Raw genomic sequence first — 23371 nt, 5'->3', positions numbered from 1 at the left:
GGTACAGTACGTGTGTACTTGTTATGGTATATACACTCACCAGCCACTTTAATAGTAAAAGTTGCACACCTGCTCATTCATGCAGTTATCCAGTGAGATACACTCCTGCAGATACAGGTCAAGAGCTTCAATTAATCAAACATCAGAATGTATTCATGCGCTCTCGGCGACATGGTTGGTGTCAGTTTTTTCATTGCTGATATCCTGTGACACACAGCTGTGTGACAATGGATGCAGACTCACTGACACTGGATAGTTTGTTTGAAACGATTGGAAACTATTGGTCTTTTTTCCAGTATTCAAATATACGTTCTCTGTTTCTGTAAACCAGAGCTCACTGTAGCCACTGATTACTCCTCGAGGTCTTTTGCTGCTGCATATCAGCTTTAAGGTTCGAGAAGGTGAATGCTATATCAGGATTTTTTTGCTCATGCTATGAAGCACAGCTATTTGAGTTACGGTAACTTTCCTATCAGCTAAAAACATCTGCCATCTCTCATCATCAAGGCATTTCTGCCCACAGAACCAGCAAACACTGGATGTATTTTTTTTCTAAAGTCAACAGACTTTTGTGCATGAAAATCGCATTAGACCAGCAGTTCCTGATTTACTCAAATCAACCTACAGTATCAGTTGCTAACAGCCATGCCATGGCACGTTTTTTCCTTGTGGTGAACTTTAACTGAAGCTCTTGACCATACAACCCACTTAGTTTTTTATCTACCACAATGCTATGTGCTACACAAACTCCTTTTTTTAATGTTGTACTTCTATTCTTTCTTGAACTGCTCTGACTCATGTTAGATGTTTGATATAATGGAGTTAAATAATGATTACTTTACGGTGGTCTCTTTCTTTCTTCTCATTTTCTCTGTTTTCTTACAGATTACAGCAAAAGTGTACACTCACTGAGAGCTTTATTAAGAACACATATACTGAGGCAGTGGTGGCTCAATTAGTTAAGGCTGTGGGTTGTTGAATGGAGGATTAGAGGTCAAGCCCCAGCACTGCCATGCTGCCACTGTTGGGCCCTTGAGCAAGGCTCTTAACCCTCACTGCTCCAGTTGTGCAGTGTACTGACCACAACCTCTAAAGTTAGTATATGCAAATAAAGAATTTCATTGTGCTGTAATATATATACATTGTGCTGTAAAGTATATGTGACAAAAATAAAGGCTTCTATTCTATTGTACTCCTATTCAATGCTATTATCTTATCTCAATTATCAGCAGCAGTAAAATGTATACACTCATACAGATATGGGTATGTAACGGTATAATTAAACATCAGAACAGGGGAAAATGTGATCTCAGTGACTCTGGCCATGGCATGGTTTTCTTTGCAAGACAGAATGGTTGGAGTATTTCAGAAACTACTGATTTCCTGGGATTTTCGTATACAGTATTATGATTTTATGCACTGCTCTGCTGCTACATGATTATATCATAGTTAATACTGATCAGTGATCTTTAACACCTGAAAATCAGAATCTATAAGCATTGTTTTTTTTAGTTGTGCTAAGTTTAAACAAACTTTAAGCACATTTCTCACTCACTCACTCATTTTCTACCGCTTATCCGAACTACCTCGGGTCACGGGGAGCCTGTGCCTATCTCAGGCGTCATCGGGCATCAAGGCAGGATACACCCTGGACGGAGTCTTTAAGCACATTTGCTATGTTTTAATTTAAATACTCAAATATGATATTAAAATGAGAAATAAAATAAGCATGACATTCAAGCCCTTACAAAAGATTACAAAAAGAATGTTAATGGTTAGGCAGAACACAATACATTACAGCTAGACACATTAGTGTATAACAACACACTCACACACACACTCACAAGGAAGTCCACGTAGCTCGCACTTCATTGTACTGGAAATATTAGCAGTACAATTAGCAAGTGAATATTTGAATATATTGAAATATTTCCCATTTGTATATCTAGAATTTTCTTGACTAATTCCAAGTTGGAAATTGTTTTGTTCTGTTGGCACAAATCTTGCATATTTCAAGCTTATTTATCAAGAAGAAGCAAAATCTGTTCCGTTTGATCAGAATAACATCTACAAATGTGTGAGGAAAAAAAGACTATTTTTTTAGACTATTGTCAAGATATTTATTTGCTAAAATATTGTTTTTTTGTGAGACTGATTATTCAGTCTGCTTGCTGTGTGAGTTTGTTGGTTATTGGTGGGTTTTGGCCACACCAGTGCAGTTTCTCCTCTCCTCGGTTCATCTTCCACTTGCAGGAGAGCAACATTCGAAAGGTTTTCTGGAAAGTTTTGTTGCATAAGGCGTAGCACATGGGGTTTATGGTGCTGTTGACGTAGCACAGCCAGTAGCCCAGGTGCCAGAGGGACAGAGGGATGCAGTCGGAGCAGAAGGTGGAGATCAGCACCATGATGTTATACGGTGTCCAGGTAAGAATAAAGGCCAGGAGAATAGCGCTGAGGGTCTGAGCTGCCTTCTTCTCCTTGATGAGAACCATTCTTTTCCGTTTCGTGATTTGACTCTTGAGGCTGGAATCCATAGGGTGTGCCGAAGAGGACGCAGACGTAAGAGTTAACTGTTGTGATGACGGGCATGGATGCGTAACAGTTTCACTGTTGGCGTTCTGTGGGCTGATGTTCTTCAGGACTGGCTTGAACTTGTAGGAGATGCATTTCTTGTTCTTTTGTGAGAAATTCTTGGCAGAATTAGCAAGATAGTGACTTTCTTCATAACAGTTTATTGGCTCATCCTGGTTTTTGTACGAATCTTGAGATGCTGCCTCTGAAACAGGATGCTCCTCATCTTCAGAGGATGTGTAGCTATTGAGAGCAGCAGCCTGATCTGATTTTACCCACATGTCCTCAGTCTGTGCCGTAGTCTTAGTCATGTTACTCTGGTTTGATGAAGACCACGAGCCATGAGTTCTGTTCCGGTCAGTGCTGAAAGCAAAGCAAGATCGTTGTCTTTGTGTTTTTGGGTTGTCGCACCTATCTGCAGATGTGGTACCTTGCAGCTCAGCCAAATCTTTTGTACGCTTCTCAGTCTCTTTGTAGATTCTGCAGTATAAAATAGTCATAATGGAGACAGGAATGTAAAAGGCTGCTATGGCAGTTCCAAATGTAATCACAGGTTCTGAGAAGAACTGAATCTGGCACTGGTCTGGAGGAACTGTCCTCTCACCTACAAAATACTGCCAGCATAAAATAGGAGGGGCCCATAGGATTAAGGATATAAGCCATGCCAAGCCAATCATGATACCAGCACGCCTAGGTGTTCGTTTAGCTCTGTAGGTAAGCGGCCTTGTGATGGAGAAATATCTATCAAAGCTGATCACCAGCAAGTTCATTACTGAAGCATTGCTTGCTACATAGTCCAGAGCTAACCAAAGATCACATGCCACGTTTCCCAGAGACCAATATCCCATTAGAATGTATGTAGTGTAAAGGTTCATCGAAAACACTCCAATAATGAGGTCTGCAAAAGCCAAACTTAGTAAATAGTAGTTGTTCACTGTCTTCAGTTGACTGTTCACCTTAAAAGAAAGCATCACCAAAACATTTCCCACTATGGTGATTAGGCTTGCAACAGCAGACACAGTAGCAATCGTAATGACTTCCCAAAGATTATGTGGAACTGACAGGACAACTGATGTGTTTCCACTTGCTGTGGAGTTGTGAAGTTGTTCATCCATCTTTCTGGTGACGGTCTACAAGCAAACGGCAGATAATCAGTCCTCTTTGTAATTCATGTCGAATTAGCAGTGGTTAACCTGAAATTATAAAAGAGAAGGAGATTTAGACACTTTTCATTTTGTTTTGAGGTTTACATTTTTCCTTGATTTGCAAAGACATGATCAGAGATACTCAGAAACAGCGTTCTGTATAAAAGAGTCAAAATTCCCTATTCTGATCACAGAAGAAATGTATTATTTTTATATTATTTTATTCAAATATTAAACACATACAATAGATAACACGATTATAGCCATGAATATAATCAAGTAATGTCTTTGTTTAGTGGAATTAGTAGAACAAAAATGTATAAAACAGAGGTAGATTTCCCAGTACATGATGATGATGAGGATGAGACGGCAGTTCATGATGAGGACAGTTATGTGCAAACCTACATGCAGAAAGAACACCTAAGGATGTTGACATGAGTGAAAATGGAGGTAGGTACAGTTATGGTGTAAAATCTACAAGCAGAGGAAGATGATAATGATGATGATGATGATGATGATGATGATGATGATGATTACGGCGAGTAAAATAAAAATAAAGAGAGTAGAGTGACATAATCAAAATCAAATAATCAAATCATAATCAAGCATAATCAAGCATAATCAAAAGAGGATAATTAACCCATGCACTGAATCTTGTTCCACGTGCTTGTTAAAGTTGTCTATACAGACTACTGTTTTAATTGTAATGCATTTGTTTCCCTATAAAAAAAACATCCATTATTTCAGTGCTACCCATGATGTGGCAAAGGGTTAACGTATAGACGGTTAATGAACAACTTTGTGTTTATAAACGTTTATTTTACATGTATATTTTGCATATAACCAACGCTTTCGTTCTCGTTTAACGTTTGCAGAAACATTTCTATGTGCAGCTTCTGAGTGGAAACTTTAATCTTTGGAAATCGGGGGAAGTTTTTAGTGTAACACCCAGGAGTTACATTAGAGTGTGTGTCGGCATTCTCAGGGATGGAGGGTAGACCGATCAGGGGACGTGGTGGGCAGTGGAGAAGAGGCGGCAGTGCCGGAGGTGATGACTGCGGGGCTTCTGGAGACCGGAGAGGACGCGGCAGAGGCGGCCATCACCGCGGAAGAGGGAAAAGGGACCATTATCGCGGAAGAGGCCGCGGTTTTCCTGAGGCTGCTGCTGGCGACTTTTCTCGCCGAGTGAGTGATTGTTTCAAGCTTCAAACTCTAATTCATGACTGAATTTCTAACTGTGAATTGTACTGCAGAGTATAGGGTAATAAATAACAACCCCACAGCCGGTGTAGTCTCATATATTGTCAAGAGGGGCGTTTAGGATTTGGCGCTAACTGGCTATGTGTGAAAGGCTAAGCTAACTAAACGGATGTAAAAAAAAAAGTTTGTTTACATGGCCATCCATTGGTAAAGGACCATCCATTGACTATATCATCATGCTGTTTATCCGTTTATTTATTTATTTTTATTTATTTATTTGTTTGTTTGTTTGTTTGTTTGTTTGTTTACCCATTCATTCATTTATTTATTTACCTGTTTGTTTATTTATATATTCATTTATTTGTTTGTTTGTTTTTGTTTGTTTATTTATTTACCTATTGTTTGTTTATTAATTTATTAATGAAACAAAAGGTTCTTTTTTGGTCAGCTTAAGCTACATTTTATTAATAGCATAAACACAGGCTTTACTCCCTTTTACACTTTAGCTGGAATGTCACCTTTTCTGACAACTTTTATAACCTTTGTTTCCTATATTTATGCTTCTTCTTTATTATTACTATGCAAAAACACATGTCGATTCTACAATACCTGGAAATAAACCTGATTCTGAATCTAATTCTGGTTCCCGAACAGGCGAGTTTTTTTTCCCCCAAACAACTTGCTGCTTATAGGCTACAGAACACACCATGTATTTATAGCCGTACGACAAACTGTGTCGGGATTCAGGCGATTCTGTCGTGTCTATACAACACGACATTTACAGCATTTGGCAGATGCCCTTATATCAAGAGCAACTTACATTATCTCATTTTGTTTTACAACTGAGCAATTGAGGGTTAAGTTCCTTGCTCAGGGGCCCAACAGTGGCAGCTTGGTGGACCTGGCATCAAACTCACAACCTTCTGATTGGTAGCCCAACACCTTAACCATTAGTTTACCACACACCACAACACAACCTGCTGCACTAAATGAGTGTTCTCTCAAACCGCTTGTTGCAGGAATACACAAGATTCTCTTAGCAAGCTGCTACAGCTGTGGGAATCGATCTTGTTTCTCCCAGATCGAAAGCAGTTTTTCCTCTGATGTTTAGAGTATGTAGTTAATAGTTGCATCATAAATGAATGACTGCCACCAGTCTCATACACATCTCATCCACCCGCGACATAACCGAATTGAATCAAAATGTAATTAAGCGATCTAAATAACCGTATTATGCATTTGTTCCACCTATTAAGATTAAGTTCGATTTTATTTTATCACATTTCAGGTTTTGTCATTTGTTTATTTATCAAATAAACCAGTTAAACATTTCAGCAGGTTAGAAAAGGCAATTTTTTTTGGTGGGGATACACCTCACCTCATAGTCCATTTTATTAGGAACACCTTTATACCTGTACATTCTTGCAGCTAATCAGCCAAATATATAACAGCAGCACAATGCAGAAAGTAATAAAGAAACAGCACAAGAGCTTCAGGTAATGTTCACATCAAACGTGCCAACAGACTGCTGATCTTCTGTAACCTTTACACAGAACAGTCTTTGGAGTTTACACAGAATGTTCGAGTGAACATCGAGTGAACAACAGTTCTGCGGATTGAAAAGCCTTTTTGATAGGAGAGGTCAGAGGAAAAATGGCAAGATTGGTTCAAGTTGCCCTTAAGGATCACAGGTTAATTATTTGGACAGTTATAGATTAAAAACATTTAATAAATGACTAAACATTTTTTAAATGCAGCTTTACTGCATTGTTGTGAGTAAACCTATACATCATAATAGGCATTGTGTATTGTAGAATTACAATACTACTTACACACACAATACACACTATAATTGTACTGTATAGTGTATTGTTTGTGGTAAGAGGAGAGATTTAGAGAACCCACAGAAAACATAGAGTGCAGAAATTCCATGGCCAATCAATCTCAAAATCAGAGCTACTGGATCTGTGAGGTGGCATCGTTACTGTGTACACCACTGGACTACACCACAACTAATTAAACATCAGAAATAATATTATAAAACAGCTTGCTGTAATGCGACTAGTGCTTAATGTGGAATGTGTTTTTTTTTTTTTTTTAAGGGTCAAGATGAACAGGATGACAAAGAAAACGCTGAAGACCAAATGCCAGCAATCTATTCCAGGAGAAAGCTGGAGTCTAACTGGGTTCGTTATGAGGAATCGGAGAAAGAGGAGGTGAACGACGGTGTTCCAGAGCAGAGAGGGACAGACTATCACATTCTCCTGACTTCTGCAGGTAAGAGACACGCTTTGGACTTGCTCATCACTCTAAAACGTGTGTCCTGCTGTGGAGCCACATCTGAGATAATGCTCTCACATCAGGGTATAAAGACGACAGCGGGTTAGGATTATTTCAGTCATCAGAGCCTGCTGTGGGCTGTCGGTCTGTAAGACATTCCCCTGGGCAAAGCTTTCATTTTTGAGGCACAGCAGGATGTGATTTAGAAGAGAGTTCTGTGGAGTGAAAATTAATATAAAATAGGATTGCTGATATTCTGTAGAACTAACATACAAATTATGCACTATACTCTACAATAATATTTAGATATTTTAGGTTGAAGGATTAAAGAATAGAATGTGAATTGTAAGTGAGTACATATGATAATTATATCATGTAAAATCTTTTTTTTATTTTATTTTAATTTTTTACCTTTACCACAGGAATATTATTGAAATTAGTACTTCCTGCAATTTACTGTACTTAATTTAGTACAGTTTAGCTCTTTTTTTTCTTCAGAAATATAAACAAACTTGTAGCCAGTTTTAAAACCACTGCTACCACCAAGGTCTTTCTTGGTCTCACAAGCTTCATATCTGACCTCATGCTCGTGCCTACCTGAAAGTAAAAACCTTTCTGTTAACCTTTCTGACAAAAAAACAAAATGAAGAAACGATTAGTGTGTATTTGTGTCTGTTTTAGAAAGCATTAACTGTTCATTCTTTATAGACTGATTGCGTTCCTATCCTTTAACTAGGACTTTGCTATTGTACATTAGTTTCATTTGATTGATAGTTATGTTTGATGTTATGTTATAAATAACCTAAATAGGAAAAGTGTAAAAAATATAAGTGCCATCAATAAAGAGATTTTTCTGTCTGATAATGGACTATTTTATATATTCTCTGTATTAAATCTTTTATCTATTTCAAAACATGAAAACCAGCTGCACAAAGTTTTCATCTCTTAAAACAGGAAGCCGGCTTTTATTTATTTTTAAACCCTTTGCCTGACTTGTATTGTGTATTCAGTCAGTAGGTTGATCTACAGATCGGTTGATCTGATCTACACACCTGAAAAGCCCATCAGTGATCTGATGTCTCTGTAAATAGCCAATTATCTTTTATCGATTATCTATTTTAATCATGTGGTATCACATTTAACAGCAAAACAAGCTTCTTTTTTGTTGTGTTTTTTCCCCCTGTGCTTAATTTGCCGCTCATTTCCTCAACATCTTTCCACAACAACCACACGGCTACTCACCAGGACTATTAGTCTCTTTTATTGTAAAGATTTCCTGCAGTGGTGTTGAACTCCCTCTTGTGGTTTTCTGGTAGAGCTCATGCTGAAGTTTAACACCAGGACCAGTGCTGCATTTGCACTGCAGCCAAGCAGTTTGTTCAAGAACTAAATAGTCAAACAGTATGAGGATACTGATGGCGTGACCCAAAAAGACCCAAAAATCCCAGTTTTCAGCATGTAACTTAAAGTTGCATAAAGTAGGATTAGTTTTTAGATTGAGTCTGGACCAGTTTGGCACTTTCATGATTGGAATGATTCCTGCACGTGCTCACAAAGCTCTGCAGGATCTGTGGTGGCCTGAGAGTAGTGTCTAAAAGGAAGTGCATCCAAACACTTGGGGGGAAGTTGTAGCTCAGTGGTTAAGTGTTGGACTACTAACCAGAAGTTCGTAAGTTCAAATCCTAGGGCCACCGAGCTCCCACTACTGGGCTTCTGAGCAAGGCCCTTAAACCTCAGTTGCTCAGTTGTATAAATAAGATATAACTGTAAGTCGCTCTGGAATAGGGCGTCTGCCAAATGCATTAAATGTAAATGTAAACACAAACTGATTTCTGGACCAGAAGTCAGTTTTCTAAACAAGTTTTTATCTTCCAGATTTTGTACAAATAATGTATTCAGCTGTTGCATCTTTCTAGGTTTTATCATAGTTATAGTTCTAATAGCTAGAATAGTTTGTAGATGGTTTTCTTAAGATTATTGTTATTCCAAACATTCAGTTGTTTACCGAATTTGATCTGTTTCATTTTATATTTGTCTTTTACCAAACATTTATCTAGCTGGACTTCTTTTTAAATGTGTTTAACGTATTTCGTAAAACAAGTGAAAAGCTAGTTATGTTTTTGTAATTCCACCTATACCATTACAGTATAACTACTTTATATAGACTACTTTTATATCATAGTGTACCAGTGTACAGTGAACCAACACTCGATGCTTCTTGAGGGTTCTTTGGATGGTTAATGATTCTTGCTTTTTAAAGAGGTACTGCCTGAACTGTTTTTTTTGTTTTGTTTTCTCTAAAAATGATACCATATGTTGTAGAGTTGTTCATAGAAAGCACAATGAATATTTTTAAAATCTGTGGACAATCAAATGTCGTGGAACATCTGTAAAACAACACCACGGTTCTAGATCTACTTAATTTCCCCCCCACATAGTGCACAGGTATATTATCAAATCAAGTTAACACTATTCTGTTTAAATTGTGACAAATTAAAGGCAAGTTTCTCTTCATGTTCACATCTTGGTATCAAACCGTTTTGCTTCTAACAGCGTCTAGAGTTGCACTTTCCCATTTATACTCAATTGCATGCTGAGAGAAGCGCCTGTATTTAGTTGCAATTTTCTACCCACAGAAGCACAGTGTCTTATTCCTATTATTTCACTGTGTTTGTTTTGCCCACACGAACAATTAGTCACCTCCTGTGCCATGAAACCGCCACTCTATTTAGTGCGGTCTGATTAATTGAATGTGGGCGTAATTTGTTGGCATTATCTATGGTGACTGTAATCAGGAATTGGACACAAGCACTCTGGTCATTTCCAGCATAACAGTGTGTTTTTCACAGCGCTGTCCTGACTGTGATTGGGAGCTTTTCTTGTTAGTTGTTCAGTATCAGGGATTTGAAGTGGCTGTAGTGCTCGCTGCAAGAACACGGTAGAATTATGGGTCAGGAAAGTGGAGGCATCCTATCTACAAAATAATTATGTTGGGAAAATGTTATGGAAACTGGATAGACTACAGGTAATTTTTGTTCTTTTGCTGAAGACATTCGCATGTGAAATCAAAAGGTCAGAATGTCACCTCTCATATCCTGATATTGACATCTAAATGTGTCAATAATGCCACCTTTTATTTGAGCTCACCTATTTTTTTAATCGATCAGAAATATTGGAACATGTGACGTATGTTTGTGCTCAAGTGTGCCTTGTTAGACTGATTGTTTAAATAGTTATTCATTCTTATGATCTGCTCTTGAGCTCTGGGTTTCTTTGGTGAAGACTGCATTTGTTATTAAAAAACCAACATGAAGACCAGAAAGCTGTTCATGGGAGAAAAGCAAGCTATTCTGATTCTGAGAGAAGATTGAATATCAGTCGGAGCCGTTCAACAAGGATCGGCAATATAACAATTTTGATTGTCCTGAAAAACAGAGAAACCAGAGTTGTGCTAAACACCAGACATTGGACAGGGTGGTCAAGGAAAAGAACAGCAGCTGATGACAGAACACTGTGACAGCTGTGAAGAAAAACCAAAAACAACAATTAGTGACTTCACCAACATCCTCCACAGGGTTTCACAATACTCCATTTGAAGAAGACTTCTAGAGCAGAAATATAGACGCCATATCACAAGATGCAAAAAACCCATTAGCCGTAAGAGCCAGAAGGTCAGATTGAATTTCATAAAGAATAGACTAGAAGTCATCACGTGTAAATATTACAGCACAGTGAAATTCTTTTTTGTGTGTCCCAACTTTGGAAGTTGGGGTCAGAGCTCTAGGTCAGCCATGATGCAGCACCATTGGAGCAGAGAGGGTTAAGGGCCTTGCTCCAGCGCCCAACAGTGGCAGATTGGAGGTGCTGGGGCTTGAACTCTGATCCTTCAATCAACAACCCATAGCCTTAACCACTTGAGCCACTACTGCCCCAGTTGAGAAATACAGAAATAAGCTACAAAAGTTGTGGAACCAAGAGTAACCTCACCATAACTATGGAAAGGCCAAGGTGTAGAGAAAGTAAAGATCTGTTCATGATCCAAAAGATACAAGCTCATAAGTCAAGCATGATGGAGGTAGCATCATGGCTTGGTCTTGGGCTTCTTCTGGAATGGGCTGACTAATCTTTATTGATGATGTAACTCTTGATGGTAGCAGCAGAATGAAATCAAGTCTACTGAAACAGTCTGACTGTCAATTTACAGAGAAATGCATCCACTATAATAGGAAGGAACTTTATCAGCAAGACAATGAACCCAAAACACACTGCCAAAACCAAAAAAAATCGATCATTGGACTGGCAAAACATTTTAAAATGGGAAGTCCATAATCAGACCTTAACTCAACCGAGCAGCATTTCACCTCTTCAAAAGGAAACTGAAGGGAGACGCCTCGTGATTCAAACAAGAACTAAATGAGGTGCAGTTTACAAGTACAAATCCTGGAAAAGCATCACAGAAGTAGAATGCAGCAGCTTGTTGATGGCAGTGGGTTGCTGGCTTGATGCATCAGTTATTGTAAGCAAGGGATATAAACTCAAATATGCATACATTTGAGGTAAAGAGCTTCCTGATTTAAGATACAAATAGTTGAGATATTCCTCTTTGTTTTCACCTTAATATGGGATAGTTTTGAAACAAGATTGCATTTTGATGAGCTAAATTTTCTAAATGCAAAGACAGAGAAAAAGAAGCAATGTGTAGTTTTTTTTTTATTTTTTAAACAGGGCTCTATGGTTAATACACAGGTCATTGTTGTGTCCATGATGTCAATTGAAATGATTTGGATATTACTGTTAATTACAGGCGGTTCTGGATGAAGAAAGGCATGAGTGGACACATCAGCACCTTCTAAAAGGGGCATTCACTCTTCAAGGGGAATTTACTTTCATACTGTTTTTAAAGGATTCCCTCAGCAGCACGTTGAGTCTTAACTAACAACCTATGAGTTTTTTGATTTAAGCCCAAATTAAGACTTTGAAATAATTAAATTCTGATCCGAAGTCATCTGTTCGGTCAAAGGCATTCTCCTGTGGTATGGAGAATTTGTTGCATGGAGACACAGTGATCTTTTCACTGAGCACATTCAGACCGTTTACCAGGAAACGCTCCTCTGTGATTCTATCAGCAGCCCCTTAATTAAATGGTGTCACAGCATCAAGGGATTTATGATGCAAGTAACACCATTTAAGACGCGTCTCTCGAGGGTGAATTAAAAGTCGATTTTGACCCAGCCATCGCTTCCATGATCAAAGTTAAATTTAGCAAAATGAAATTCCATTGTTTCTGGAGGGTAGTTTGCATTTCAGCAGTGTTACCCAAGCCACTCGTGTAATTGTTGCCTTGTTGCTAAGGGTAGAGCGCTCAGGACAATGGTCTGCTTAATGGCTTTGGCTATTAAGTGCCTCTGACGTGACATCCACACACACCTTTCAATACTGAATGTGTCTTTCTGAGGCTGCATCTCCATGGAAAATGTGGAGAATAATCAGGCCAAAATGACTGGATTTCCATCTTTAATATATTTGGGATTCAGTGGGTAATCACTCATTTATTACCTAATTACTAATAATTTGTTTTGTAAATAATGTTTTGTTTGCCCGAGAACTTATATAAAAAGTTTGTTTTTTTGTGTCAAATCTTTTTTTTATTGAAAACGATTTTCTCTGGTTTTGGATCTCTCTCTCTCTCTCTCATAGATGATCAGTTTTATAAAGATTTTCCATTTAAAATGTATGAAAAACAAAGGTTTTTAAATATTTTCAAATATTTTTAAAGTAAGAAACAAAATGTAGAAATATCTCAATGTCTTTCCTTCATGTCTAATCTCCTCTATTAATTAAAGCATGTGCTCTGATGACATTTTCATGGACTTGGTCTAAAATCATATGATTTTTCAAATACTAAAATGGTGAAATTCATGTGAATATTTCAGTCATTCTACTTTTCACTCAGTAATGTAATCTGGAATGAAAACTTTTATTAAATTAGAAAAGAACAAACATTTTTACTAGTGGACGTGTGTGAGTGACTTGTATATAAATGATGTATTATAGATGATTTTTTTTTTTTTAACCTTTTTTTTTAACCTTTTTTTTTTTTTCTTTCCTAATAAACATTTCTTGGTTGCTGCGTCCACTATCAATGACACTTTCAAAAAGAATAACACTAAAAAAATGCTATGTTGAGTAAGACTCATTCTCGACTACAAACTAAAGAGAGAACTTTATTTAAAACCAAACAGATGAAAAAGAACACATACTCACTATTGTCCGTGTCCAGTTACAATCCCTGCCTGTCCATCTCTGTATTGATCACACAATCCATCTTCATCCTGAAACTCTTCAACCGGAAAAGTCCACCAAACCATTCACTTCATCCCACCGCATATCCTTTTTGTTACACATCACAGATTTCATCCTTCAGTGCATGAAAGCCAAAAATACTGAAGAGAGAAAATATGAAGACTGACTGTTTTTACACTGCAGAAGAATAGAGATGATGTGCTGAGGGGTTGGAGCAGATGTTCCCTGGCAGTAGAGGGAGGTGATCAGGTGCTCATCTGCTGCTGCTACTGCTGTAGCCTCTACGCACTTCAGCTGTGCATCAGTGCGTGTGTGTAGAGTACACATATGTAGCTGAGTGGCAGGGAGGGGATCTTTCCCACAGGGACTGGGCTGTTCGTCATCATTTAGGATAGTCAGAGTCATGTAGATACTGAAAAAGGAGGAGGAGAGACAAAACTCAAGGGCTGATATGAGTTGTAATTAGGACCAGAGCCAGACCAGCCCATTGTTCTGTTATTTGCAGATTTCAGCTGAATTAACCGAGATGAATGTTTGCTACTATTACACGAGAATAACAAAAGGACCTGAGATGGATGACTCCTTGAGGTTGATGGAAAAAGTGATTGTCACCTTTGGTGAATAGTCTGCTGTAAAGAGAGAAAGTAGACCAAGACTAGAAATGACAACCCGAGTACTGTAATGTGGCTTCTTCTTTCTAGTTGATCTGATATTTAGATCACACATTGACCAGTCCCCAAAGATCTTTTGGTGGTGGTGTTTACTTCTGTATGTGGGGCTTACTGAGGTCACACATTTGCAGTAAGACAGACCACATGATCAAATCTAATATGAATATTTGCTGAATCAGGATGGGTAGCAGCAGTACTAGCTAATTTTCCTTTTCCTAAATATCATTACAATAACAACCAGTGTTTAAGCAAGCAAAAACAAAATCCCAGAATCATAACCAAAGTGAAAGCAATCAGTTTAAATTATATATTTAAACCAAGCCTTAATTAAAAAAACACACAAACAAGTCCAGGGTTGTGTTTTTCTCTGCTATTGAATATTCCTAGCTCTTTTCCCTAAGGACATAAATTCTGCCAGATTATCGTTTAATCAATACGACATTCTTCAATTAAAAATGATCTGACTCAATATTATGGCTGTAAAATACTATTAAAAAGTCACCATGTGCAGCTAAATCCTTTGTTGCTTTTTCTTGACTGATCTATGTTTGGAACCAGACCTCTACAGAATCACCATTTACACTAAAGACCAACACAATGTGAGCCAGCATGTGAGTTTTAAATTGCTAGCTTCTAACAATCCAAGCAACGCCTGTGTATTGTGATCTAGTTTACTTCTGGCAGTATGTGTTTGTTGGCTTAAACAGTCCAGTGTAAAATAGATTTTTCCCTGCATTAAAAACATGATAAATGATATAAACATACAGAAACAATAGCTCAAAAAGAACAGTAAAGTGTCCATTTCCTCTATGTTTAATGAGAGCGTGAGGCACCATTATAATAATAACAGTAATAATAATATAAGCTGGGCAGTGTGTTTAAATGAAACAAAATAAAACAGAGTATTTAATCAAAGCAAAAACGAAACAAAACAGTATTTTTTGATTGAAACATAAACAAAACAATGTATTTAATGGAAATAAAACAGTGTATTTAATCAAATTTAACTGTTAGATCTGACAGTTTGTAGCACAACAGTATTAGCATTTTAGGTTAAAATTGTGTCAGATTTTCTCTTTTGAGTGAAGTTTGTTACAGTTTTTGTCCAATTTTCTGGACACATCATAATACTTTTCTACTTGTCAAAGCTTCGTAATTGAATGGTCAATAGAGCTGAACTGTCTTGAAATGTTTGTGCCTGTGCTGAATACTGAAATAATCAACAGCTGTTTAAGTAAAAGCTGTCACCATGTAAAGACTAAAGTATTCTGAATATATGTTTACTGCAGCATTTATCTCACTATAGATGTTGGTGTGTCTTGAAATAATACTGTTAATCATTTTTCTTTAAGACAATTAAAGATGAAAGTATAGAAAATATGAAAAGATGATAATTACTCCTTCCCCCCTTTCTTTGTGTGTGGATTTTTTTTATCCTCAAAAGGACAGTCCTTTTTTTGTCAGGCTCATCGTTGTAATTAGCTTCATCTTTTGCCCATCAAAGGAAAACCTTGAGTAGATCTATGAGGTGAAATTAAGACTACAAGCACACAGTTAATAGACGATGAAAATACAGGGGAAGGAAATGATCAGTGTTGTCAAAGGCCACACAAAGACTAGAACTGGATACTCTGTGGCTCTTGTGTACTTTTTTGTCTTTTGTCCGTGGAAACCCAGGTGTCTTGTCTGCATACAGTGAACTAGTACACGACTAACATTGTGTATCAGATCACAGTGAGTCTGAGTCTGGTTCTGTACATGAGCAGGATTGTAGTTTATTGATGGTCTTGAATTTGTAATAGAGGAAATGAGATACTGACTTATTCAGCTAGACCGTGTAATGCAAGCATAACATTTTATTCAGAAAGATTTGTGCCGGAATCAGTCCTGATACGATGGGCGTGGTAGTCTGGGTGTCACTAACACAGCCTTCCGTCTGTGCCGTGGCTAACCTCGTTTCACGGCTGGCTAAACTTCGAGACGCCTGAGCATCCATGTGTGCTGCAGTGAGGAGTAGGTACTGTGAATGATTGCTGGTGACAGTGTGCCTGTAGGGGAGTAGACCTCTTTCAGGTTTTTGACCCTCAGGAAGTGGGATGCGGCCCTGATTCTGTCTGCTTCACCAGCTGGACCTTCAATCACTTGCATCAGGTTGCTATAAAATGGCTGCTGCTCAGCAAGTTCAACTACAACACTCTCCCAGATTAGACAAGAAAGGACTTGCCTAGAGAATGTATTTATTTATTTTTTGGGGGGGTGCATAAACTGTTTTTAATATCTATTAAAGATTTCCTTAAATTTGACAGCCTTTTCTGTATCCACTGAATCTTGTATGTATGTTAAATTACAGTGGGCAACTATATTGAAATGATTCTTAGTACAGAGAAAACAGAAAACATGTAGTTACACCTCCAAAAAAAGGTGGACACTTAAGTCACAGTTACAAATGAGGGCGCTAACTTGCAGGAAACGTAACCACAAGTGTTACCGAAACTTGTTGATTAAATGCTTAAACGTTCCCAAGAAGTCTTTTCAAAACAAAAGAACTGCAATCTTTAATGAAGCCACAATGCGTTGTCCAAATATTTTTGTGTAAAATTGCTTTAAAAGTCTTATTCATTTGGATCTAACTGGATTAGTCGAGTATCAGTCAGATATACTGATTGGGTTTTGGAATACAAATTTCTTTCTTCAAAGTAGGCTGCATTTTGCCACTACGCTGTCCGAAACAAACAATCCAACAAACAAATAAGTAATCAACACTTCTGCTCTTTACTGGTGTTGTCCTCATAACTGGTTACAGCCTTGTACACAGATTATGTTAACCCAGGAGAATTGACCGGACCTTGAATTGACCTTGAGAAATGTCACAAAGCCATAGCCAAATTAAATAGATTTGTTTGTGTTGAAAAAATTATCCTGGATACTGTGATGTGATATAGTTTTGTAGTCTGAACAGGTAAAATGAAAAGATTTCTATTGCATAAGCAGATATATTCAGCAGTACTCACCAGTGCTTGAGGTAAAGTGTGTGTGTGTGTCAGTGTGTGAATGCTGGTGTTGTCTTTCCTCGGTAAAGAAAATAATTGGAAAGCATCTGTGTGCTCGACGGCCTACGCAATGGCACAGTGTCATTTGGTTGATGATCGGTATGAGTTGTAACCGCTGTGTTAATGGGCCATTATGCTTTCATCTGTACTTAAGCATAGTCCACTGGAACAGTCATTTTAAGGGTAGTTTATTTCCCCGAACGCATGCGGTCTGTTCCACTTGTTCGTTTCATCGTCTGGCCTTCAGACACCTCGCCCGTGAGAGCAGCAATTATTCTTCAAGTGCGGTATATGACGTGTTTTCTGGTTTTTATTTTCCATAAGCCATGCCATATCATTTGCCCTACAATCATGGAGTATCTAATCTTCATGCTATTTGTCCTTTGAAGATTACAGTAAAGATTGGTTTTCTGGGTCCCTGTTGGTTTAAGAGGTTTTCCTGCTCTAATTTCCGAGCCTTAAGTCTAGAAAATGATCCCACTGTCCATCTTTCCTTTAACCAGCTTAATATAGATTTTGCCTGTCTTTTTCCTTCAATAAAACAGAGCATGGCTAGATTTCAAAGGTGCATTTACAAAGCACATACGTAGAGAAGTAACAAACTGGGTTTCCGGGTTGAGGCTATATTTAAACATTACCGTATATTAAGCGGAATATCAAACAGATACAGTAGATCATTTTAGGTCTAATAACAAGACAAGCTGTTACAGCAACAAAAAAAACCTGCAGCTCCTAAACAATGCAAAGAGACATTAAAATCAAACCGAGAGTGAAACATTTCTTAAATCCAAGTTTAAAGAATGTTTAAAGTGTCAGTGCAGGAAGTGAATCGGGAAGGAAGTCTCATTTAGAAATGTGATGACTTGGAGGTTGAAACTGTCCATTAGGCAGCTGGTGCTGGACAAGATGCTCAGCTTGCTTTTGCCAGATGGCAGAGATGTGAATACGTCCTGGCCGAGTTGTGTGGCTCCTCAACTCCTGCACATGAGAGCATCCTCTCCCTTTTCAAGCAGATATCAGAGATGACTAGTGATCCACAGCTGCTGGAATGTCCAGGAAATGTTACTAAATAGTGTTCTCAGTGGTGAACAAATGTTAAATGTAAATAACTAGATAACCAGACATGTAAAATCTCCAGTGTGCTATCAAGCTCGCCTTTGGGATCCATCTACCTTGAGGAAGAAGTGTGTGTTAATCATTTGTTTCACTTTGCCTGGATTATTATCCTTTTTAACCAGGTTTCTATTGTAACCTGTTGTATTTGCCTCAAAGACAAAAGTTCTGTGTGAGTATGTTGTTGAATGTTTTGGCAGTGAGCTGCACTGTTCTCTTCTTCATCAAACAGAAAAAATATAGCTTATTCTATCTCATCATTTTCCTTAGTACATTTAGCCATGAAGTGACTGCCTGTTGTGCAAACAGGAGAGCTAAAGAACTAAACAAAAGGGTTTTTGTAAAACTCAGTATGAAGTATGCTATTTTTTTATTTGTCTGGTTGTTGAGCTTACTTATGTCAGCCAGCAGTGAGTAAAAGACTGACTGCCAGGACACACATCTTCTTGTTCCTGGGGCACAGGCTACTGATTTGTTCATCCTTGGTTCTATAAGTGTAATTAAAATGCATAACCAACGGTATGTGGACACCTGACTGTCTCTCTCTCTCTCACACACACACACACACACACACACACACACACACACACACACACACACATGCTTTTTGACTTATTGTTCAGCAAGCACTTTAATTACTTTTTAGCAGATCACATTTGTGAGCACTGCTTGTGGGAAAAGTGTTAAGCTGAACTAGATTCTGTATTTAAACACATTTGCTCATGTTATTCAGCATCAGAGAAAGCTATAATTAATATTGACCTAGTTTATGGGTTCTCCTGCAAGTAGCTGCAAGTTTCAGGATATTTAGAATGTCATTATGGTGTGATTTAACTGAAATGAACCTACATTATTTTGCATTGTGTTCACTATCTCAAATCTTTCAGTCAACAGAACACTTTTTTGTTTTTTTCATATTTTCTTATAATACTGACATATATGGTGTAATGATATCTATCCACCCACCTACGTGCGTACGTACGCTAGGATCGTGTTTATCGTCGGGAGTAAAATAGTTTTTATTGTACCAAGCAATAAATGGACACCACACAGAAAACATCTCGGTATATTTGGTTCATTATTAAACATTAAACAAAATCAGGCTCTAGAGAAAACGGACTTAATCTGACTGCAGCACAAACCCGAATATAATAATAACGTCCATGAGCAATCTGGCTGCCTAGCTTGGTAGAATGCCCACTCTTTTTCTATTTCACTGACACTAATTTGTTTTCTGCTTACCAACCACTTTAATAACATGCTCCTAAAATGTAGAAAACATTAAAAAGGCAAAGGCGTGTAAGCACTGTGTGCACTTGACCCCCTGCTCCCACTGCACGTCTCTATAAGCAACATCACCAACTGCAGTTGGCAAGCAAGGTGCAGCTGAAAGCCTGTTTTTGAGGCTCGTACACACGCAGAGTGAGATCTGCAGCACATCCTCTTCTTCACTCGCACAGCTGTGTGTGACACCGCAGCTGTGTCTTTCTCCTGCTGTCATCTCTTACTGCCTTTTTTCTAGAGTGGAGGTCGCTTTGTGTTGTAAATGAAGATGAGAAACGTGTGGCTGTCCAATTCTTACTGTGCGATACTACATTTATTTAATAACAAGTGTATATATTGTGCAGTTCCTATAAATCCCGGTGGGCGTGGTCTCTTACAGGTTGACTCCGCCCATATTCACATGGCACGACGGGTCACTGAATGCTTTGTAAATAATCTCAGTCCTCAGCTATGGGTCCAACGTCTCACAATAAACCTCCACCATTTCTCATGTACATGTTTCTAAGTGATATCTAATGTGGATTTAAAAAAATTATAAATAAATATAAATTTATTAAATAAATTAAATAATTATAAATAAATAAAAATACAGTTATTTTAATCATCATTTTCTTTCCCCATTTTAGGTGACTCCTACACTCAGTTCAGGTTTTCTGAGGAGAAAGACTGGGAGGTGGATTCACTAGGAACTAATCAGGTACTAATCCGATTAGCTTTACTTGATATATTTGCTGTTTAACAGTAAAATAAGTAATTAACCTTATAATATAGTAAGTTCTTTTCTTATCTTTACTACAAATGTATATTTCGGAAACTAGGATTTTTGTCAGTCTGAATTTATAGTTTTTAGGACTCAGATGTATAGTATATACAGTACCACACTTCATCCAGCTCTCTGATGTTCATTAATGTGGTATTTATTGTGTCCCACAGGATCATAGCCCTGATGTTCACCTTTAATGAGAACAGCAGTGTTTTCTTTAGCTCACATTGTCTACGTACTGTATTAATTAACAAATCATCAGAAACCATGCCTTTTGTTGTCCCATATTCTATATGTTCATTCTTGCTATCTTCTTGCTATCTTCTTATTTCTTAGTGACTCAGGCTGTCCCAGTGACTAATTGTGCAACCCTAAATGTCTCGGTTTTAATTATGTTGTTAGTCAAACTGACACTGATTCTGATTGCAGGTGCCCGCTCTCTTTGTAGACCTGGAAGTGTTAGCTCGGACTCTTCAGGAGCTGCCACTGCACCAGAGGCTCGACTTGGAGCCTAGTCTTGTTCAGGTTAAAAAAATAAATAAAGACAGGTTTTATTTTTTGGTAGAATAAAACCAGTTATTCAATGTCTTATTTCAAGTTTAATTTTGTTATACCAGGAGATGACTCCAGTAGATCTCCCATCAATAACGGTACTGAACAAAGTGGGTGCAGTAATCAGTGGCTTTAAGCCTCCTGCTCCAGGACTCTCGGGTCACGGTCCAGGCTCATGTGGATCGCGGCCTGTCCAGCCTGTTCGAGGCCCCAACGTGAGCCATCACACCTCCATTGCAGTGATCAGCCCTGAGGATGATTCTGAAAAGGAGCTGGAACAACTTCTGGGATTACAGAAACCTGACATATGCCTTTCTCTAGCTGAGTCAATAACCTCAAACTCTGTAGAGACAGAACCTGTTAGTTCAGGGGAAGGTGAGTGCTCACACCGATGCATTAAAATGTGCTCATAACACGGCATGCTTTAATTCTCAAATCTTACTGGTTAGGTGTTGATGCTTATAGTCGTTTTATTGTACTGAATATTAGCACACCTGAGTACTGCCATTTATACAACAGCTGCAATAAAATTATTATACAGTAAACTAGTGTATTAACTTCAAGTAGCTGCTACACATTAAATGTAACTGTGAATGATTAAAAATCATGACTTTTAATTAATAAATTAAAATTTGGGCCCAATTTACTGTAGTATAAGAGGAATGAAAATGTTGGGACATGTTACAGGCTCATCTCAGCCCAACTCAGTGTGTTATTCCTTACATAATTATTGATTTGTCTTGGTAATGTTTGATCATTTCAGCTGCACCACTGGCAGAGGAGATGGAACAACAGGTGATTGAAGAGGACCAGGCAAAAACTGAAAAGGAGACAAAGCTGAACCAGCAGAAGCCTGAAGAATTGCAGCAGAAATCTGAGCTCAGTGAAACAAAGCAAGAGATGACTGAGGAAGATCTCGAAGACTGGCTAGACAGCATGATTTCCTAAATAACTGAGCAAAACTCAGAGAAAAGCAATTCTAGGCATGAACATGAACCTCCATGTCGGAAAGGGCCTCCTTAAGGATCCCATTTCTGAGCTCCCATTGATTAAAAAAGAACTGTTAACAGATTAAAAACCTGCTGTTAATGTGTATTGATGCCTTATAGATGAAGGCATATGCCTTCGGTCAGAAGCCATTACTGTATATGTGCTGTGAATCAGTGCAGGCTTGATTATGAGTTGTGTATATGTGCAGCAAATGACAGGCAGGATTTATTGCATTGATCACTTTATTGTGTTTTTGTCCTCTTCTCCCAAATGAAACACAATGCACCAAAGCTTCTAAATACATAGAAATGGGGAAACAGTAATGGTTTACAATTTTGCCTTATTACTGTTAGTGTTACCCTAATGTTCTCAGCTTTGGGTTGTCGTATCGATTTCCTTTAATGCCAGCAGAGATTGTAAGCTTGTAAGCTTTGGCTATTAAGAAGAAATCAAAAAAAAGAAATATCAGCAGTTGTGCATTTTTACTTCAAATTTTAAATAAATCCTCAAAACTAATCTAGGTAAGTTAATCTAAAACACAGGCTTGCTACACATATGAGGAGGGACAAAAATGTTTTGCATAGTCGTTTTCATAAGGCACTTTGTCGATTAAATAATCTAATGGGCTCATGGATCCATGTTCTGTATTTTGACATTCTGCATGCCGCCTGTTGCGTTACTACGTTATGAGGCATTGCACATTCTACACCATAAATGTTCATTCTTTAGTTGAATAACAAGAAAAGAAGGTTGTGCATATTTGTTCATTCACTCAGCATGTCTAAGGAATAATTCACTCAAAAATATTTCAGCTATTAATGATCAGTGGCTGATGGGTTCCTGTTAGCATTATGTGAAATACAGTGGGCCAACTGGTCCTGACTAGCATCATTCACTGATAACTATTTGATATGTTGTATTTTTTCTTTTTTTTTTTCTTGTGTGTGTATATATAATTTTATGTTATGTTAAATAACATGTTCCTCAGGTGTGCTCTCACAGCTTACTGTGCAGTGTAAGCGGATAAAAGGCAATAAAATGTCAAAAGAACCTGGGAGTTCTTTAAAGATCATTAAATGTCATGTTTTGACAGGTAGGAATTTGGCACCATGTTTGTTTTTGTCTGTGTGTTGTTTTTTTTTACATTTCACATTTGTGGCTCAATGTCTTTGTCATAAATAAGTGATTGTAGATCGTTTCCCATAGTCATGCTTTTAAACAAAACGTATCATCAGCAGCATGTTTTATACTAGTTTTGAGTTCTTCGTCAGGTTGGAGTTCGAATCTCATTAGCATATGGGTAAAGGGCATTGACAGTCCCTCTAGCCCAACTGGTCCTCGTATTGTTTGCGGAAACAGTCTCCAGCAGGGAAGAAGTCCCAGCACCTCTCCTGATACATCTTCCATACATAGGACTCCTGTGGAGAAAGAGAACAACACAATGGCAAA

General features: G+C 38.0%; 3 protein-coding genes across 4 annotated transcripts in view; 1 reads left to right on the top strand and 2 right to left on the bottom strand.

Annotated features, from left to right (window-relative positions):
- Nucleotides 1-2159: 2159 nt before the first annotated feature.
- On the bottom strand, nt 2160-3686 carry chrm5b (cholinergic receptor, muscarinic 5b). The gene has a single exon (XM_060864997.1). It carries the CDS (start codon nt 3684-3686, stop codon nt 2160-2162), a length of 1527 nt encoding a protein of 508 aa, XP_060720980.1.
- A 984-nt stretch (nt 3687-4670) lies between these two features.
- aven (apoptosis, caspase activation inhibitor) lies at nt 4671-23032 on the top strand. Its single transcript, XM_060866426.1, has 6 exons — nt 4671-4901; nt 7019-7193; nt 20244-20314; nt 20810-20905; nt 20998-21307; nt 21696-23032. The coding sequence occupies exons 1-6, from the start codon at nt 4704-4706 to the stop codon at nt 21878-21880; spliced, it is 1035 nt and encodes a 344-aa protein (XP_060722409.1). The 5' UTR covers nt 4671-4703; the 3' UTR covers nt 21881-23032.
- Nucleotides 23024-23371, bottom strand: part of ryr3 (ryanodine receptor 3) — a 74759-nt gene continuing 74411 nt past the window's right edge. For both annotated transcript variants that reach the window (XM_060866428.1, XM_060866427.1), the window contains exon 103: nt 23024-23340. In XM_060866428.1, the coding sequence (XP_060722411.1) occupies nt 23245-23340 (96 nt within the window). In that variant the 3' untranslated portion in view covers nt 23024-23244. The remainder of the gene's footprint in view (nt 23341-23371) is intronic.

This window comes from Tachysurus vachellii, chromosome 3 (assembly GCF_030014155.1).
Source record: "Tachysurus vachellii isolate PV-2020 chromosome 3, HZAU_Pvac_v1, whole genome shotgun sequence".
Classification (NCBI taxonomy): domain Eukaryota; kingdom Metazoa; phylum Chordata; class Actinopteri; order Siluriformes; family Bagridae; genus Tachysurus; species Tachysurus vachellii.
This window is presented reverse-complemented; position numbering and strand designations above follow the sequence as displayed.

Coding starts and splice junctions, on each gene's coding strand:
- chrm5b (XM_060864997.1), bottom strand. CDS start 3,686: ATGGATGAACAACTTCACAACTCCACAGCAAGTGGAAACACATCAGTT.
- aven (XM_060866426.1), top strand. CDS start 4,704: ATGGAGGGTAGACCGATCAGGGGACGTGGTGGGCAGTGGAGAAGAGGC. Junction 20,315..20,809: donor ATTCACTAGGAACTAATCAG/GTACTAATCCGA, acceptor TTCTGATTGCAG/GTGCCCGCTCTCTTTGTAGA. Junction 21,308..21,695: donor ACCTGTTAGTTCAGGGGAAG/GTGAGTGCTCAC, acceptor TGATCATTTCAG/CTGCACCACTGGCAGAGGAG.